Source organism: Benincasa hispida, chromosome 6, assembly GCF_027475165.1.
Source record: "Benincasa hispida cultivar pf3 chromosome 6, pf3_genome.v1.1, whole genome shotgun sequence".
Taxonomy (NCBI): Eukaryota; Viridiplantae; Streptophyta; class Magnoliopsida; order Cucurbitales; family Cucurbitaceae; genus Benincasa; species Benincasa hispida.
Window position 1 is genome coordinate 986,097 of NC_143483.1, and position 21,928 is coordinate 1,008,024.

Here is a 21,928-nt window from a genome sequence, read left to right on the forward strand (position 1 = left end):
CAGGACATTCTACCTTACTTGTACCTAGAGATGCACAATTTCCCCACGGGGCCTCTCCGTGGGGCCCCGCCCTGAATGGAGCAGAGATTCCCCGATTAGGGAGGAAGTGGGGGGAAAAAATTCCCCGTGAGCTAAACGGGGACGGGGATGGGGAATGCATTCCCCCTCCCCGGCCTCACCCCGCTCCGATTAGCTTTTATATTTATTTAGTATAGTTATCTAATGTTATGTTATTATTATTATTATATAAATATAACATTTAAATTTTAAGTTTGATTATTTTTTGGGAAAGATAATAAATATGTTTAAATTTAGTATATATATGTGAATAATTTTATTTATATTTATTTCTTTCTACTAAAAAAATTAATTAGATTTTTTAGGCCAAAATTTGAGTAATTTATCTTTAAATTCAAATTGTCATATAAAACTAACCATAATAAACAATTTAATGATAAAGTTAATTATTTAATTAAAATTTGCTCACATTAGTGATTTAAATTAATTGGCTTTTAAGTAGGGAAAAATTCCCCACGAGTTTTTGGAATCTCCACCCCGATCCCCGTGGGGAATTTTACGGGGACGGAGATGGGGAATGGCATCCCCGACCCCGTCCCATTCCGTGGACATCTGTATCTGTACCTATTCTGGAACTTCTTCATATGACGCATACATGGTTATTTGATTAGCGAACTTTCCCTCAAGAATAGTCAATAGTCACAGAACTATGAAATGTACCTTTGCGAACTGGAAACTATAGCCTAAAAAGAACCCAATGCGGAACAGTCCCATAAACATGGTGCATTTTTAGCTTGTAAATGCCAATGTTGATTATAGCTTTTGTCACAATTTACTAGAAGCAGTAGAGCCTTATACTTGTACATTGATACATAACTTTCTTGTTTTGGAACAATAGCATTTATTGCCACTAAACGGTTGCCGTTGCCGCATAGGGTACTTTGAGGTCTCATTCATAACATCTCAGTGAAGATTTTTGCCAATCAGTTATTCATAAGTAATTAGTCTCAAATAAAGTCTTACAAGTGTTTCTTACAGCTTCTCACGTGGGCTTAGTATTAAATGTTATGTCTATTTTTGAAGTTGGATAAAGTGACTCACTGACGTTTGATAACTTTTTTTTTATTTTTACTTTTAAGTATTACTCTTGTTTTTTTATAATTTTTTTAATCATAATTTCCATTTTTTTAAATTAGGCGTTTTAACTTTTAGTCAAATTTCTAGAAGAACAATTATTTTTTTTAAAAAAATGGGCTTGATTTTTTAAAACACCTCAATGAAGTAGATAGTAAAACAAAGAGCGTTTATAAGATCTAACGTACTGAATTTCAGTTGAATACTTAGGTTTTTGAGATATAAAGCTGGTGACTCCTCTCCTCACTTCTCCGAAAGTTCTCTTCAAGTTGTTTTCTGGAATTATTATTTCCTTTCAGCAGCCATTAAAATTTACCTGGCACCAAAAGGGGGGGAAAATGAGAAACGTGTTTTTATGCTATTTTGCCGTCTGTATAATTCTCTCAAGGGTCAAGTCCACGTGAAACTTCCATTACAGAGATATCCTATTGTCTCTTCTCTTCTACCTCCCCGCTTTCCGATTTTCATCGCTGTGAAAATGGGATTTTGACTATCTCATCGAGGAGAATCACCTAGAGGGGATGGCCAAATTTTCCTAATCGAAGAGTTGGCTTCTTTTTCAAATCACCTCTATGGGTGAGAATCGAGTCGATTAAAGTCTATGGTGCAGTTAAATTTGATGGGCCAGAAAAATACATGTATAGGAAAGTTCTTTCAAATTGTTGCTTTAGAAGGGGGCCATTTCTGAATGTTAACCAGGGCGAGGAATTGGAGATCGGGTAAACTAAAGTGTGAAAACATACAAATTCGAAGATGGGGTGGTTCCTTCTTCCTTGAACTAAGATATCTGCCATTGAGGCATTGAGAAGATTCTTTTGATCCTGCCTTACATAAAAAGGTTTTGCATATATTTTTTTAATTTCAAATATATATATATATATATATGCATAGTTGAAAATGTTGTTTCACATGCGATTAGTTTGTTGTTCTAGTATATTTTGGTCCTTTGATTTTCTCTTATTTTCTATTTTGTCCATATTTTTTACACCTGGTAAAATTGTTTAGTCTTTTTTTATTAAAAAGAAAAATATTTGTTTTTGGTGTTTGAACTTTTAAAAACTCAAAATTTACTTTTATTTTGAAAATCTCGACATAGAAACTATTTAAGGTTCTTAATTAAAAATACCATATTTTAGCCATCATATTGTTAATGTTTGAACATTCTAAGTTTCTAACTAATATTATAAGTACGTTTTGAATTTCTTTCTGCTGTGATCTTAGTGGGTCCTCGATTGGGCTGTTTTATTGGCTCACGAAGCACTTGTGTCGTGCAACTTGATCGATCTTCTTTATTCCCTTGCACTTCTTAGAGATCCACTTTATGATTTATATAGTATTAGAGTTGGATTTTGAATTGACAGAAGCTTCATTTCTTAGTAACTAGTGAAAGATAATGAAATAAATAATCCTACTTATTAAAAGCTTTGTTTGTTTAAAGGTAAAGACAAAGGCAGGCACGTGAAGTGAGAAGGTAAAGCTGCTCCCAACTTTCACCCCATCCCAATAAACGAAAAATAATATCACTCAGCACCAACACTAAAGCAGAGAACCACAAAACTAAAAGCCGTAACCTTTTCTCAGCAGGCCTGAGGTCCCTCTTCATGATTGCTCTTAATTTCTTAACGCAAACACAAACCCCACTAACACCTGCAAAAATATGCCTGAAATACAAAGCGAATCTCCTTTTGCCATTTTTCTCAGTAACTTTTCAGCACCCTTTCAAATGAGGTAAAAAGTTCTTCTTTCTTGTTTTGTGTTTATCTCTCTGTCTTGTTCTCATCCATGACAGGCACCCACTTTGCCTCCACGTTTGCTCGTTTGTACTGTTTCTATCTCCCTTTTCTCGTTTTGTCATCTCCTTTTCTTTTCTTGCTTTAATTGTCACCTGCACTCAAATTAGACTCATCACTGTTGTGTATGGGTCTGAGGAGAATGGGATATCTCTTATATTTGCTAGTTTAGGCATTGTCATCTGTGAACATGACCCTCGTGAAAATTTGTAGAAAATGCTCAAACTTTACTAAACACCCGGGGTTTAAGAAAGAGAGAAATGACAATATCTCTGTGTTGGAATCAAATTTTATGCCCAAAATGAGAAGATTAGCCACGTGAAGGACTGTACAACTAAAATGATCTTTTGAGCCTCATACATTTCATTCTGAAAGTGAAGTTTTGATTAATTTAGAGCTCTTACCTTTTCCTCCTCAACTGAAAGGTTTACTCTGTTGTTATTGGGGAGGAAAAGAAAAAAAAGACAAACAAAGTTACAAATTATGACCCCATATTGATTCTTACCAAACAATGTTTAAAGCCACCGGTGAAAAGATGTATCACAGTTCAATCATACCAGTAACACAAAATCCACTAAGAGTCACTTCTTCTGCTCTACAATAACCTTTGAGAACTGTTTTTTCGTTTTACTTTTTTGTTTCTTTTTTCCCTTGAATCCCGGCCTTTTCACCTGTGGACTGATTTTGAAATTATGCTTACTGATATTGAGGTACAAGCATGTGGATGTCTAATGAATGACAGATGCAATGATTCAAACTCTTTTTTTCTTTTTTACATTATTTTAGCCATTTGACCATATCCCTCAAATGCATAACCATTTTTTCCAGAAAGAGAGAAATAAAGTAGAAATTTCAGTATAAAAGCAGGAGAAACTGTGAGAACCCATTTTGTATTTTGCAGGAAAGAATCTCTATGGGCTCCACAATAAAGCAAGGAGGTGGGGATGGTTGGGGAAGTGGTATTGTTAAATGTTTGGTAGTACAGAGTTTATGGTAGTTGAGAATTTGGAAATATGTTTTGTGAAACTGCCCTTGCTCCTGATACTGATATATTCTTGGTTAGAGTCCTCCAAGTTATTTATTTTCCTCCTCTTTTTTCATTTTCCCTTCTGATTGATTCTTTTTTTCTGTCCGGAAAATGCTTCCCACAAACAGAGACAACCACAACTGTATGAGTTGTTGGGAAGCAGACGACCATGGGAAGAAAAATCATAGGTCTGTAAGCTAGAGCCTATAGGAATATGTGAAGAGTGTGGTCCTATTTTTACTCTTACACTTCTCCATTTTATTAGATCACTGATCTGAATCAGTCAAGCCTAATCTTGACGGCCCCATATGTAGAAATGCACAATCAACGAGGAAGAGACTGAAACATCCAAATTATTACAGTTTGCAGTCTTATGTTTTGGGGAATGGGTTAATCAGCCTAACATTTCTTCCTAGGTTTCTTAATTAGTTAGGTTTGTATTAAGCTTGCCATTTCAAACCCCTTTGAATCATGCTTCTACTAAATCATTACTATCATTTGAAAGATTATAGAATGTACTTACCGCTTTCTCTGGTTTCTTTTTAGGAATGGAATAAGAATTTGTTGAACCAGTTTGTTCTTTCCCACATTCCTTTAACGATCTCGTTAATGGGAGACGTCGAAGCAGGGCTAGGACTTGTTGAACTTCTATCAGGTGGTGTGCTTTGAGTTCCCACATCCTTGGTAGTCATCCCTTCCACTTTCTTTTCTATAATTCAAATAATGAACTTGTTTGATATTGGATCCAACCTCAAACAAACCTTTATAAGAAAAAGGGAACAAAAATGAAGTGAATACCTGGAATTGGATACTGATGAACTGCTTCCTCTGGTGGAAAATTAATTGGTCTTTCTTGGATTTGTCTGGAATTTGTGGAATAAACTAAAGGAGCAGACATAGTAATTCTGGTTCTGAAATTTCTGAATGATCTTGCACTTAGTGTTTTAGCAGATAAACACTCCATTGGAACCTCCCCTGAAAGAGGATTGCAAATATATTTCTCTGCTTCATACCACTTTGAGTTCAAAGCAAATCCCTCTGGTGACAAGCTTTCCCAGCTATTATAACTTGTCCTAGCTTGCAATGCTGCACAAAAACCCACCACCCACTTTACTATTGAAAGCCAACTCCATTTCTTTTTACCTGATTTTCTCAGGTGAAACCAAGGTTAAAAAATGAGTGGTTTTGCAAAATAAAATCTTACCTTTGAGAGCAGTAGTGAAAGAATAAGTTGATGGGTCAATTTCATCTACAAAAGAAATTAAGAAATAAAAGATTAGATGAGAGAAAATCCATCCATGGAGTTGAAGCAGGAAATAAAGAGAATTTTTTTAAGTACCTCTCATGGAGTAGCAGCCTGGGGAAGAAGCAGTGCTTGAGATGGTTATGTTTGATCTAAAGGATCTTCCATCTTCTCTAAAGCTTCTTATATAAGACCCTGAAAACCTTCTAGAACTTGTGTTTTCACACTTGATCCTTGCCCTAACTGGCCATTCTCTCAAATTGAACTCATCTGGTTCTTCTCTTCTTTGAGAACCATAATGAAATTGCTCCATTCTGAGGCTTTGGAAAAAAAAATGAGCCACTAGTTGAATTCAAGCCTTTTAAACTCCTTTCTTCAAGCTTTTACTAACATATCACACTCTTCTCTGTAGTTTATAAGGATAAATATTTTAAGATTTTATACTGTGAACAATTGTCTTTTTATATATTGCATATTTGTTTTATCTAATTTGGTCTATCAACATTCTAATTGTTATTCCATATCTAAAAAAAAAGGCTGAATTCCTTTTTCCCAAATAAAACAATCATCTCTGTCATAGCTGAAATTGTTAAGTTCTCTTTTCAAGACAAAACAAGTCCATTTCAACAATTTTTCAGTCTCAATTATTGGCCTATATTGTTAGGATTCTGTTTCAAACAATGGGTCTCACATTAAGTTGTTGTATAGCTCAAAATGTTTCCCCATGCAATGTCACTTTGTTTATGGTGCATTCCTCCTTTGCAATTTCAACTTCCTTAGTTTAAAAACTTTGGATGTTGATGTCATGTCATGATCAAAGCTTGTCCCAATTTTATTGTTCATATGATTACGGTTGTTGATTTTTTTAAATGTTCCATTTCCTAGTTTAGTGTATAAATGTCGACAAGGCGAGGTGGTGTGAGAGAATGTCTTAGAAAAAATTATTTATCTGACTTTAATTGCATGCTTTTGATAATTTCATTAAGATATTGTGTTATTCAATTTACACCATTACATTCTTTATCCCTATTTTAAAAGTTATTACATTCATTTTCCATTAATTATGTATGTATTTGAGGGGATTGCATTAATTCTTATCATGATTGTCAACTTTTTTTTCCCATCATTTTTTCCCTCAAAAGGTTACATTATATAATATATTGCAAAAATGGACCTTTTAGCTTCAATTAAAAAAAAAAAAAAAAAAAAGTGAAGGATGATTGAATTGATGATAAAATAGAATCTTAGGACTCGAAACTTTTCTAAATCGATGATAAAATATTTGGAACGGTACACAGTGTGATTGGATTGATGATAAAATGTTAATTGGCCACTCTCAAAATTGAAGTCATCGGCTCATTCTCTCCTTTCATTTTTCTTAAGTAAACCGTTTGCCATGTTAGACTTAAAATTTTTGAAAAAGAAAATTAATTTAAACTTTGTTGATGAAGATAAGTTTAGAAAGAAAAATATTTATCCAAGATATATAAAACAAACACAGCCACGTGTTCTTAGTTATTTATCAATATGTTTAATCGTGAGGTTGAATCGGCTTTGGAGGTCCATAATTTTCTTGACGGTATATGGAATTGGAGGATGTGCTCGTCTTTTGATGTTATGTTCGTCGCAATTGGAATTGTACTGTCCATGTGCTTACTCATAGGGGTGGGTTGGGTATTTCCTTTTTGTGGCCTTCATAATTTTTTTTGATTGATTGTTACAAAGAGATTTTCTAGTTGTAAAAGAGATGTCCGTTATCTCTTGGTCCTGTCGCCTTTAGTTTTTAATATAACATCTTCCATCTCAGAAAAAAAAAAAAAAGTTATATATATATATATATATACTAGTAGTATTTTTTTTTTTTTAAAAAAAAAACAAAGGTTGATTTTAATACCATACCATCACATCAAGCCATCTTTACAATTTAGGTTTCTAACTCTAAGGCACAGGGGTTTGACACGTGGTAACACTCCAATTGTAACAATAGAAAAAAATTGCAAATTTTATCATAGGAGAAAATTCATTTAAAAAAAAAAAAAGTGCTAGGCTGCTAGCATATGCTTCCAATGCATTATAAAACATGTGCATGTTACAAAATTGATAAAATTTTAAAGAAGATTGGCATTAAAACTAAGCTTTTGTAAAGTTTATTCATTTTGGGAAAATCATATAACGGTTAATTTTTGCATTATCGTAAGTGGTCTTCAAATTTATATAATTATTAACTTAAAATTTCGGTTGATATATTTAACCTAGAGTAACTAGTTTAAATGGTAAAATTATTAAAAATATATTTAAATATAGTAAAATGTCACTATTTATCATATTATTATTGTTTATTAGTATTTATTTTGTTATATTTTTTAATAAAATAGTTTTTTATATATATATAAAATGATCCTAGAATTTATTTAATAACGATCCTAGAATTTATTTAATAAAAATGAAGAAAGGGTTAGTGTTGACACGTGGGAATTTAGAGCAGATGGAGTAGTAGTGATAGGTAGGGGTAGAGAGGTCCCCATCTGATGTTTATCTCATTATTAACTTCCTCCATTTTTGTTTCTTATGCATGTAACGTTGGATTCATGAAAAACAAAATGTGAGTTTCGTTTTCTCTCTCCTTTTAAAAATTAATTTTGAAATTTTTCATATGCTCTCATTAAAGTTCAAAATATCGATATCTCATTTGAACAAAAATGTTGATATTATTATACCAGTTGATGTAGTTTTGAGTAGCATCCCTATCAAACTGTTCAATAGAAACTTCATTGCAAGAAACCTTGCACAATAATGCCATCGCATTATCAAATGTGCAACTTTTTCGGACTAAGCTCCAGTTCTTAAGTCAATATCATGTTGTAGGGGTTCAGTATTATAAAGCGATAGGACATCCTGTTGAAAAACCGAATTGTCTCATCAACCTGTTAGGAAGATGCCACTCACTAATGTAAAATCATATGAGAGGATTTATCGTCCCCATATGTTTTGACCGTTTGTATAGAAATTGGGCAAATGTGCATAACAAGTTTGTAAGGCTCTCAAATAATCTGAAACACAAAATATTATATTGAAAAACATTAAAGACAAATACAATAAAAATTTGTATAAAATAATCAATTTGGTTCAGTATTAATGTACTTGATTAGGTTGAAGCAGTTCAAACACGTATCTATACTGGTTGACTACATGTGTAGCTGTCCTAGTCACACAAAATTTGTCTCTCCACCTAAATTTTTAAATTGATAATTTAGATTCTGAATTAACTAGATCAGTCATATAAATATTAAATTGAATTAAATAACATACCGACAACCGTAGGCTCGTCTAGCTAACTGGCATCATTTACATATTGTAGCTATGGAGCCATTGTTGGAAATCGCTCCCAAGTCCATAGTTGCAAAAGTATCAAAGGGCCAGCTATCTCGCGAACTTTAGATTTTGTTGCTTGCACAATTGTCTAGACAACCATGCTGAACATGCTCCACCCTAAGAATACTGTCTCGTATCATAGAGGTTAGCTAACAGTGGTAGGAACATCAAGTGAACAAAATGACTTGATTTGTCGGAAAACAAACTTCCACCCATCATTTGCAGTATATATGCTTGCACATATCTCATGACGGTTTCCTCACCTGCATCATCGACGAGTTCATGGAATTGTGTCCCTAACCCTATCCAACTTAACCTTGATCCTTTAATTTTATTGGCAGGTGGGGTCGCACCGAGGTACAGTTGACAGATTTGTAGCCAGTCATCATACATCACTCTGGAGACTGGCTCACCGTCAACAGGTAACTCGAACAACACTTCTATGTCTTGTAGAGTGATAGAGTGAACTCTCCAATGGACATATGAAATGTATGCATCTCAGGCCTCCATCTCTCGACCAATGTTGTGATGAGATGCCAATCTAACTGAATGAATCCCAATCTGACAACTCCGTAAAATCCAAATGTACGAAGTAGCGGTAGTATTTGAGGGTAGAGTGGGATAGTGCGCTGAACAACTGCCTCTCGACGTCTGCAAGATATTTCGCCAGTGTTACGATCTTGCCATACAATGGGTGATGGCTGAATGGATTGGTTGTACAAAACATTGGGATCAATAGGTCTTGGATTTAAAACGCTGATCTAAAAGAAAAAGAAATTATTTATTTCTCAATTAAATAATGTAAAACTTAATTAAAAGAATAATGTACAACTTTATAAATTATAATAAAAACATTAAATATACAATAAAAGTATCATATACACAATTGAAATAATTTTACAAGATAAAAGTATTAATAATAAAAATCAACTCTCTGAAGTCTGTTTTAGTAACGAAGGACACTTCCTTCGATTATGACCTAACTGATTACAAAACCCAAATCGTTGTCGAGTGATTGGTTATGTCCAATCCATCTCGTTATGGTAATGTGAACTCTTTGGTCTACTAGGTTTTCTCAACAACGATGGGTCAACATGTAAGATGGGCATATTAGGGTGCATGATCTAGTAATCTTCGTGCGGTACATGTTGAAATTGAGGAGAGTAACATTCAGCATACATTGACAATTTATAGTAGTCCTCAATAAAATCTTCGTAGTATGTTAAAATGTGAGCAAACTGAAGGATCTCATACCGAGAGTTCCATGAGCGTGTTCAGATCGCTTCGATTTCATAGTGATCAAAATACAAATGATATACACTCAACATAAATAGTTATGCACATAAATCTAATTATTGGCATGCTCAAAAGATGATAAATAACAGGGAAAGGGTTCCATACCAGTTGAAGACTCTTTTCGAACTTCTAAACCCCAACGCGCGGACCTTCCAACAAATCTACCAACACCCTGTGGGAACATTGACTGCAACAACACGATCAATATGAACACGAACACTGCATCGAGGACGACACCACTATTAAAAAACCCCGGGTATTCTCGGAGTGAAAACCCAAAGGGTGGGCTTTGGTGAGTTTGGTAGAGGACGGACGACAACGAGTCGTGTAGATGATAAGCAAGTGGGAGATAATACAATGCTGTCGTATAGCAGAAATGCTTATAGCATAGAGGAGTTACACGATCGTGTATGAAAAGTTGAATGATCGTTTAGTAAAAATGTATACGATCGTTTAGATAAATCGTGAGGTAGACGATCGTTTAGACGGAGAAACTACTATCGTATAGGCTCTTAGGCGATCGTTTCACAGATTCTTTTGGGTGGTTGAAGAAATATTGAATGCACTCTCCAAAATGAAAAACTTTTTTCATTTTTAACCCGTCGGTTACCATAACCAACGCTGCCCACTACCCACGTCCGAACGTGAAAAAATGGATTAATTATCATATAATTAATCAATCAATTAATTAATTAATATAATAATATTATATTTATATCCTATAGTTTGATATCATATATCTACTATAGTATTGTTTTCTCTACTTGATGTAAATCATATTTATATCTAATTTCCTCCAAAATAATGTATCTCATACATTTAGCCAATTATATCATATATAATTAACCAGTCTAATTATATCATATATAATTGAACTTTCTCTTGTCAATTTAAACATTTCAAATTAACCCAAACACTGGTTCTCGACTTTATCCAAGCTACCTAGGGGATCTAATGGACCTGTGGCTCGAAGCTCCAACGATACGTGAATAGTTGAGTAAACTCTTTAGCCACGAGATCCACCATCCGTTAACTGTCAGTGATTCCACTAAAGACCAACAGCTGAACTCTTTTTACCACATATATATTTCTATGTCTATCGGATATAACCAATCATGAGTACGATGACTCTTCTTACACTACTTTCTCGGGGACGGAGTGAATTCCATCTTGTGTAGCTGAGTTCCCAGCTCCCAAATCAGAAGAATCCCCAAAATGGTAGGTTTGAATCGGCGACCTGGTCACTCGCACCCATACAAATCAAAGGACCGCCCTCTATGACAGGAATTCCCAACTCACTCAGGATTGAGGTCATGTTACCTATGGTCATCCTAGTGAAGTGAAGTCTCTGTCATGAACGGTGTTATATAACGAGACGTTAACACTTCGTGGTCAGGTCTTATACAAACTCTTTGTATAGGACGCCACCGCTCGCATGTCCCCAACGCGAATGATAAAGATCAGACCATCTGTAACAAGTCACAACACTAATGACCGTTCCATAAAGCGGATCGTGTCCGTAGCGTTACAGGGATAAGGTTTCCCTTCTTTATCCATATACTACAGACCATTTTGGTTATCACAAAAGACATGATCCACTTGTATGTCACCACATACATGCTTGAGTCACATACAGATAACTAGGGATTTTATGTTTATTGGTTTGTTGTAAAGCAAATAAAACAATTAACCGAGCAAAATGCAAGATGTGAAGTAAATATCATATATTAACAACACAAGTTTCGTACATACTATTTACAAACTACAGGACACGAGACTTTAAGGCATCAACCCTAATACAAAGTGCTATAAAATGCGAGCATGGAATGCCAAACGCTTGTCACTTGTTACATGAACAATACCGCTCAGACTCGTTTAGTCTCAATATTTGAACATTTCCTCCTTAAGCATTGAGACTGTGACGTCCGGTCTTCACATGAAACACACTTTCATATTGATCGTATGACTATACTTCATGTTTACTAGATCTTGTAGCCCATTTATTAATTTTTTCGTGTGTGTACCTGAATTTTTACTCAACTTAGTATTATAAATATGCTTGAAACAAATTGTTAATAACATATATATATAAAAAATAATATTACCGAGTGTATTTATCTTGATGCTCCAAAGCAACTCTTATTTTTTCTCTTCTTTTTTGGAAATAATTTACGCACCTGAAGTATGTTATTTGAGCAAGAGCATTTATCGACAACATTCGAGCTCCTTTGATGATATCATCTATGCACTCTGATAGATTTGTCATCATCCACCCGTATCTGTACCCTCATCATGTACTTGAGTCCATTGCTCTATACCAATGTTGTCAAAAAAACTCAGACATCTCCGATTTATTCCTTTGATGTCCTCAATGGCTTTGTTAAACTTTCGAATTTGAAATTGACACCTGGCACAATAAACATAATTTTTTTAATGTGTTAATTTTGTATTTTTTTTTTATTGAAGTTGCTAACGATATGTCGTAAGTAGAAACGATAGTGACATTTTGGTCTGGTCCAACTATTTCAGGGACTGTTCATTGTTGCGATGATGCCAACATGTCAATCTGAAATTAAACACACATCTTCATGTGTTACAATTTCTCCCAGGTGTTTCAGGAACCATCCCCATGAGTCTGCAGACTTCTTCAGTAAATTTTCTCGATATTTGCCATACAAGTGAGTACCATCTATCTGAATTATCGGCTGACATTTATTAAGCTTCTATACAAGGACCAAATACCCAAAATACAGAAGTTAGGATAACATGGCCTTCAGTAAGCGTTTCTTTCACTCTCTACTCTACACGTGTTCTGGAATTGGTCTATTTAACCATATACAGCCACCTGGGTAACAATTTGTATAACTCATCCTAGTCACCGAACACTTTAGTCAATGTTTGTTTTTTGCCCTCCCACACCCTATGATAAGGAACATGATATCCAAATTTTGATTTTATGTCGGATTGTAGTTGTACCATGCTGATAGATGATTTTTCTTTTACGACATCACAAAACTCTAGTGCAATCATTGATGAATCCAACTGCATGTGACTTTGACTCAGTTCTAAATAAAAACATGTATGTTGCTCAACATACTTAGTGATCTCGAACAAGCCATGCGATTTTTTCTTTATTGCACGAAGTCTCCATTTGCAACCTTCTTCCCACTTCTCATCGAATTGCCCAAATCGTCGGTGTCGATTCCAACACCTCATATGGTGTGTGACATAGGGTTGGAAACAGGGCCGGGCTGGGGCGGGGGAGAGTCCCTCGTCTCTAACCCCGTGGAAGAAATTCACCCCTACCCCCACCCCCGTCCTCATCTTCAAAAGGCAGGGACGGGGACGGGGACGGGGATTCCCCGTCAGGAAAACGGGGTCCCCGCGGGGATTCTCCTGTTAATTTTTTTAATCAAATCACTTTACTTAAAAGTACACTAATTTAATAAACTAATTCATGAAATAAACACAATTTAGAAGTTTACAACTTATATTAAATAAAGTTCGAGTGCTGGAAGTCAATTAAAATCATGTCTTATACAATTACAAATACAACAACCATGATCATAAATTTCTCTTGATCCATGTCTTCTCTTCAAATTTTCCCCCTTTCTTGACATCGTGATCATCCCATCCTTAGTTGTGAACTTGTGAGCATTATTTCTATATTTGAAATATAATTAACAAACAATGTTACAAAAAAAATAACTAGACAACAATTTTTAAAAGTTGTCATAAAAAAATGATGTTAATAATTGAACATACCTTAGTCATCACTTCATCTTCATTAGAGTCATCTGCATCTTCCAAAACAGTTGTTAAACATTTAACAATTTCTTTTTCCCCTTATTGTTGGGTTTTATGTCATAAAACTCGCAGTTTGTAAAAGATGTTATTCAACATTTCTTCAATAAAAGTATTGAATCTATTAATTGCATTCATAGAGTCTAAATCCAATAAACTAAGATCCATGGCTATTATATGAATACTTGAACTTTATGTAGAGATATAAAGATGGATCAAGTTCGAGTAAATTGCTAAAACAGTCTATAGTACATGCTTAAGGTTGGGTACCTTATTCTGGTAACACTATTGGATGCGGCCTACTCTGTAACTGTTATAAGTTGTTATAAAGATACTACAAACGAAGTGATCCAGATTTGTTCGTGTATTGACATGAAGAGTGGGGGTGTCCTATATAATAAGCTTGCATAAGATCGGACCAAGAAATAAGTCACTCTTACTTTATAACGTTGTTTATTGTTTAAGACTGACTATTTCACTTAGATGACCTAGGTAACTTGATCTTAATTCTGAGCTAACTATGAACTCCTGTTTATCAGGGATTATCCTTAGATTTGCATAGGTGAGGGTTGGCTCAACAGCGTCGGCTCAATAAGCTTCTCATTTCAGGGGTAAGACTAGGTAGATATCTGAGGACATAGGGTGCAAAAGGAAATTCACATCTACCCGATTTAGGGATAGGAGAAAGGTTGTTCTCTTAAGTACTGAATCCAGGTCTTGAACAAGGCGTCCCACCTCTCACTGGCCCGAGAGGGATCCAGTTTAGTGATCAGATCATAAACCAATTGTTTATTAGAGGATCAGTTAGAACTTAAGGAACTAGACATAATATCGAGGGTAAAACAACACATTGATCCAGTTGATATTACGAACAACCTGTGAAGGGTCGACTTACTGGTTATGGTTAAATCATGTGGACACAAATATATCTACAGTGAGGAGAGTGCAACTATCGAGCTATAGTGGTGTGACTCGATAGTTAAAAAATATTGATTAATTTGATCTAAAGAGTTTAGGCAATTAATCTTAATCATTGGAGCTTATGATCGGTAGGTCCATAAGGTCCCTCTACAAGCTCATAAAACATGAACACCTTGAATTATTAAATTGAGTGAAGTTGGAATGATATCAATTTGAATTGTGCAAATTGAATTCAATTTGAAAATGGTCAAATTAAAATTAGGGTTTTGAGCTTGAATTAGTTCAAAATCAAATTAGGGTTTACTTAATTATATTTGATATAATTAACGTTTAATTTGTTAAAATTAGACGAAATTAGAGAGTTTATAATATTTAGATATTGATTAAAATATAAATTACATGAATAGGATTCATGTTTAAACTTAGATGTGTGATCAATTTTAATATTTGATATTAAATTAATATTAATTAATTAAAAATAAATTTCCAATTTTAAATTCAATTTAGGAAATTGAATGATTTATATTTAATTAATTATGAATTAATTAAATTAAAATATTAATTGATTATGAATTAATTAATTTGAATTTAAAAAGAAAAAAAATTGGAAATTGGAACCCAAAAGTGGGTTTTTCCTACTTTTGAAGCAAGGAGAAGGTGTTCCTCCTCCATGCACGCACAATTCCCACTTCATATGTGAAGCTGCTGTTGGCCATTAATGAGATTAGAAGTGCTTGCATGATAGAGTTGTTTATAACTCTCCATATTTTGTTGAGAAAAGAGGAGGATGAGCTGCTGAAAATAAGTTTCTGCAACTTTATCTTCTTCCTCACATAAACCTACATTTTTACCTCACAAATTCACTCAAATCTGAGTTTCACCACTAAAATTCAAGGCTGAGAATAGTAGAGAAGATCTCTTGGTGGTTCACGGTTGATTTGGAGTTGAATTGGAGTGAAGAACAACTTGGAATTTGAAGAATTCCAAGAGGTATGTAACATGAAACCCACTTGTGGTTTTCTGAAAATGCATGCTTTAAAACTCAAATTAAATGTAATTAGAGTACTTATTCTTTCTCTCTGCTTCCATTGCATGCTTAATATCCTTTCACTTATGTTGTCACATCACATATTTATAATATAAAAAAAATATTAATATATTAAATGTTAAAGATAGGTAAAACAACATAAACCAACTAATATACCTATCAAAAATTTCAGTTGCAATCCAATTTTGAGCGCACATCAAAGTCTCTATTGTCTTCAGATGAAGCTTGTTACGATGTGGGCTTACAATCCGATCATATGTACTAAAAGTAGACTCTGATGCAACACTAGATAAGGGAATGACTAATATGTCTCTACCAATCTCTTGTAAAATGAGATACTTAACCCCATTCAATTTCCACCAGCTAAAAATGTCAAAATCAAATGATCGTGGTAAGACAGGTTCATCCAAATATGCATCAAACTGTTGCTTCTTATTCATCTTATTGGAATTTGATACAAATAAGTCATAATCATTAAAATCATCAAATTCTGCAATCTTTGATGTTCCATCCAAATTTTTAGAGTGAGAACCACCACTTAACTTTCATGCTTCAACTGATATTCTTTTTCCAAATTTGAACAAATTTTTTTAATCCTTTCCACCTCAAGGAAAAAGGTATCTCCATAAATTCTAGGGATGTGAAACTCAATCAACTTCAATTGGTAACAAGGATCTAAAACTGCAACTAGGGCCATTACCCCAATTTTCTTCCAATACTTATCAAACTTTGAAATCATATTTGCAGTCATGTCTTTTATCTCTTGAAAACTAGAATTCGTCCACTCAGAAATAGCCAATTTCAGTTTACAAATCTTTGAAAAAAAATATTAGCAGTAGGATATTTGGATCGAGAAAATATTTCAGTCACGTGATGAAATATTTTTAGTTTCTCACATATCTCTTTAGCTAAAACCCAATCTTGATCTAAAGGCAAACCCTTGTACTTTGGTTCACGTTGTTTTAATCGATAAAAAACAACGTTGTACTTCAATGCAGTGGCTAACATTTTATGTAGAATTCCACCTACTACAACAATCAAGACTCAACATCCTACCATCATAAACATTCAACTGATGGGCAGTTTCCTCAAATTTCTCCTTTTTTTTTTTTTTTTTTTGTGTACGCACCCAAAACCCTACACTACTATGAACTCTTTCAATCTCATCTCCTGTCACTACCAACCCATCCTTCACAATTAAATTCAGAATATGAGCACAACACTACATATGGAAGAAACTCCCATCCAAGATTAAGTTACCAGATAGACAGACTATTTATAAGCATATTAACCATGGAGTCATTTGTACTACAATTATCTACAGTTATAGATGACCATTTTCGATAAATATTTCGATCTAACATACATTCCATTATTTCTTCATGAAGCATCTCAGAAGTGTGTGGAGAAGGGACATATATAAACTTGATATTTTGTTCCGCAAAACCCAATTGTCATCAACAAAATGTGTAATGACAGCCATATAACCTTTTGTTTAGTGGTTGGAAGTCCACATATCCATTGTAAGGGCATTTTTCCACTGATCTCATTCAACAATGTCATAGTTTTCAACTTCTCAATCTCATAATTTTTCAAGATCTTCTTTATTGTATTTCTTGATCCCATCTTAAATAATGGTTGGATAACATTACAGAATTCCCTAAAACCGTCATGCTCAACTATCAAGAGAGGATATTCATGTTTGATTATCATCCTAGCTAATACTTTTTTGCAGCTTCTTGATCAAAGTTATATAACCTCCATGTATTGTTCTTTTCTCTGTTAGGATTCAATAGGGATTGACGTATGTTTTTTTTTTTTGTCCTTTATAGGAGCATATCTTAATATGGTCATGCAAATGTTTGGTTCTATTTTTACTATCACCCTATAATTTGTGTGCAATAATTACAAACAGCCTTGTCTATTCCATTTACTTTTGCTTCTTAAAATGGTTCCAAACAACGGATGCCAATCTCCTTTTTAAAGACCCTTTTCAATGTCCTCCTCACAAAGACTAACACAATCATGAGCATTCAAATTATCGTCATTTGAGGAGCATGGAGTTAAATTTGGGCTTGGATCTGGGCTTGGACTTGAAATAAGACTTTGAGAATCTTTTTTTTGTAGAAGACATTGTTTTTTGGAACCTACCAAGTTATACAAAAGAAAGTAAAAATAAATTATAAAATCTATCTATATTTGAAGACATAATTCTAGCTTATTAAATTATGAAATTTATCTAATTTTATCATTTAAACAATGTAACAAACAATAACCAATTAAATACATTTTACACAACCAACTAAGCTACATTTTACACAACTAATAAAATTGAAAATTTATAAAATTAGGCTAAACTCAACATCTTCAAAGTTTTCCACAAGAATCCATTGGATGATTTGGCCTTCGAGTATTCTAATTTCAAACTTATTGATATAGTGAGCCAAACCCTCAAACGATACAAAAAAAAGTCAAGCTTAACAAAAAAAAATAATTATTTTGGACGATTTGAACATTGAACACTCAAATTTCAAGCTTATTAATATCATGTACCAATCACTAAAACAACTAAAAAGAAATCCAAGCTCCTTAATATTATTATGTGACAGCCAAACACTCAAACCAAAAAACGGCAAGCTTAACAAGAATTCATTATTCGATTAACATGGTGAGCTAAATACTCAAACATGTGAGATAGTGGCTGTGAGCTTATTAACATGGTGAGCTAAATACTAAAAAACGCCAAGCTTATTAAGTTAGTAAAGTAACTTACACTGAATGGCAAATTCGGCTTCAACGTGTACACGGTGACTGTGAGGCAGTCAACAACAGTGAGGGTGACTCTGAGCATGAGATAGTGATTGTGAGCGTGTAACGAACGGCGTGACTGGTTGAGTGAGGCACGACAGTGAGGATGCTGGGTGAGTGAGGCACGCACGACAGTGAGTGGTCGCATGACTGGGTGAGTGAGGCACGGCAGTGAGGGCCTGAGGGGACTGCCGGACTGGGTGAGTGTTGTGAGGCTGAAACATGCACGTCGCATGACAGTGAGGGGATTGTCACTGGGTGAAGCTTATTTGTCGCACGACACGCACGACAGTGAGGGATAGTGGACAGGGTGACTAGGTGAAACGGTGAGTGAGGGTGAGGCACGCACGGCAGTGCCCAGTAAGGGTGAGAGAGGAAGGAAGATTCGAAGAAGAAGATTGAAATCGGCAGTTGTTCGTTGCTATCGTGATTTCTGCTAGGAGTGTATTGTATAAAATAAATTGGAAGAATAAGTTCGAAGTACGTATGATGCATTGATGCTTTGATGCGTTTATGTATTTGTAACGTGTTGGTGCGTTAAAGATGTGCAACAAAACGCTCAACACTCCTTCTATTGACGTTCAAGTTTTCCTAAATCAGACCCAAGTATAAATCCAATTTAGGTTCCTGGTAAGTCTAGGGTCGAACTCAGGGATTCAGTTAAGCTAATGCAGACCTTGCATTGTAGCTATTGTAGGCGTTTCCTAAATGTATGAGAGAAATGTGTTATTTACACTAAAATTCTGTGCTTGTGCAAGAAGATACAAAAGAGTTGAGTAGTGAGTGATGGATCATGCGAAAATGGATTTTAATGTAAGTGGTATGCGTCGATCTAAGATGAATGTATACAAACCAGAGTGTGAGGCGGATGAGATGGGATGAATTACTTATCTTTGTTTATGCGTTAGACTTTATTCAACATTTCTCAATGCGAATAACATACAAACCTATCTCTAGGATGCATGCGTCAAACACAGAATGCAATAAACACCAGTAAGTCTATCTCTAGATGTACTAGGCGTTCTACTTGATGCTGGCTTATTTACTCTTTCGAATAATCTAAGTTAAGGATGCTTTTACCAATTAATCATGTCGGTTTAAGCGTTTGAAATGAAGTTTTGCATAAATTATAAATGCATTCAACATAAACAAGAAACAAACAATGGCAAAGTGTGATGGATCAAATATATGAATTTTTATAAAGAAACAGATTGTCTTTACAAAAGCAATATTTAATCAGATGAAATGAAAGCGATAAATGAGATGAAAGGAACTGAGTCAAGCCGCAGAGTACAATCTCTTGTATCTCTTTGGCTAAATTTTAGTTGTGTACAATCACTTTTCTCAAGCTTGGCTTCCTCTGCTCCCTGACCGATGGTGATGGTGGTTCTCAACCCTTCTGCTCTTCTGGCACCACAGCACAGCTTCTAAAGAACTAAAACTATGACTACGTTAATACAGAGAGTGAGAATCTTGAATTTTTCTGTACTTCGAACTATGGAGGGACTTCATTTATTTATAGGCGTTGGTCATCTTCAGCTTGGTGATGGGCAGCATTAAAGTCCATGCCCTGGTCAGCCACCTGACACTCAGAAGCTTTTCAGACGTCGCCTACTACAGGTGCCCAAACTTGTAAGTGGTGATGTGAAAAAATCAGTCCGGATCAATGAATCTTCTCTGTGTTGAATTCCCTTCGACGCATGGCTCATGCGTTAGAACTTTGCCTGCGACACTTCTGAATTATGCGTTAGCTTCTTGTTGAAATCCTACAATACAATGCGTTAGTGCCGCAGTATTTAGTAATAAAACTTCTTTTGCATGAGTTTGCTAATGTTTGAGTAATTCCATGCGTTTCTTCTAAAAAATGAGGAGAATTTATCATTAAAAACCTTAGTTATTCCAACTTAAGAGCAAAAATAACTTGTATTTCTACAAGTTATCAGCAGTGATGGGGTGGCCAGTGGGCAGCCGGTAGTAGGGTGAGAGAGGAAGGAAGAAGAAGATTGAAATTTTAATTTAGGAATTTTCTTTTTAGGTTTAAAAATTAAAGATTGGGATTGGGCTTGGGCTTAGAGTTTAAATTATGGGCTTTTAGGAAGAATTATTAATTGGAAGTTTTATTTTTAGCTTTCGGGTTTGGGTAGAAATGAAATTGTATAAAATATATACATAATACATATATAAATAAATATAAAAAATAAATAAATTGGGGTCGGGGTTTAATCGGAGCCAGGGTCGAGGTGGGGATACCGTCCTCGTCCTCCGGATGGGGACCAAATCTTCGATTTGACCCCATCCCCAATCAAACCGGGAATTCTCTGACCCGATCGAGTTGGGGCCCCGCGGGTTTTTTTGCCAACCGTAGCGTTGCATTTAATAGCAAAACATTTGACCGCATGTTATAGTATTTCTTTGTCTTGACAAATCATCCTCTTATGCACTTGGGTATTGTCAACATCCACAGGAGTTATAATTGGGTCGTGTTCGCGAATGCTATCCAATACATTCATTTCCAAACCATTGAATGTATCTAAAGGTAACTCATGTTCATGACCATCAAAATCTAACTCTTCAAATTCATCGTCTGTTTCATTCTCAAATCTCTGTACTGATTCCACCATATCTTCATCATCACATGGCGATGCAACTGATTCCGGATCAGAATCAATACATTGAGTTGGATCTTCAAACTGATTAAAGGGTGCATTCAAGTTATATCCAATCCTATCCTACTCATATTTACATACAAATGCACTAAATTCGAGAGTGGCATCGCGATTGAGAATATCAAGTTCATAGCTTATTCATTCGGAATAGGGAATGACATATACCTTAATGGTTTTAGATTAGGATGTCTATATATTATTTCTAATTGATTTATTCTCATATCTACACTAATTGACATCTCAACCGTTTCAATGGATTGTTCCATTGTTCACATTTATGCTAAAACCACCACATGGTGGTTGGTCATATTGACCTCCATCAAAACCATCAATCATATTACCATTTGTAAACAACATAAATGTCAAACATTTGTCCATCATTTTCTAAAAAAAAAAAAAAGGACAAACAATACATTATTAATTGTTCTACTAATTAATTATCAAACTTAAATAAAACAAAAAGCGATAAAAAATTAAATATCATAAGAAATATATTAAAAAAAATAACAATTAAAATCACAATAGGGTAAACATAACAATAAGGTAAACTTTTTAAACTATTTTTTAAACATAACAATAAGGTAAACTTTTTAAAACTATTTTTTCAAAGTTAATACTAAACAAATCAAATATCATAAGAAAAATATTTTAAAAATTCACAATAATTTTGTATTAAACTAAAAATACTAAAATTTTTAAACTATAAACATCAACTTTTTAAACATAACAATAAGGTAAACTTTTTAAAACTAATTTTTCAAAGTTAATACTAAAAAAATCAAATATCATAAGAAAATATTT

The 21,928-nt window shown here is 34.4% G+C and overlaps 1 protein-coding gene and 1 long non-coding RNA gene across 2 annotated transcripts; one reads left to right on the plus strand and one right to left on the minus strand.

Annotated features, from left to right (window-relative positions):
• The first annotated feature begins 1,507 nt into the window (after positions 1-1,507).
• Positions 1,508-4,042, plus strand: LOC150035326 (uncharacterized). Its single transcript, XR_016530027.1, has 2 exons — positions 1,508-1,990; positions 2,591-4,042. It is a non-coding gene; the product is annotated as an uncharacterized LOC150035326 (long non-coding RNA).
• Positions 2,537-5,525, minus strand: LOC120079450 (mental retardation GTPase activating protein). The gene is made up of 5 exons (XM_039033636.2): positions 5,309-5,525; positions 5,174-5,218; positions 4,768-5,055; positions 4,493-4,678; positions 2,537-3,037 (listed from the first exon to the last, which is right to left on the minus strand). Exons 1-4 carry the CDS (start codon positions 5,523-5,525, stop codon positions 4,512-4,514), a joined length of 717 nt encoding a protein of 238 aa, XP_038889564.2. The 3' UTR covers positions 2,537-3,037; positions 4,493-4,511.
• Between the last annotated feature and the right edge of the window lie 16,403 nt (positions 5,526-21,928).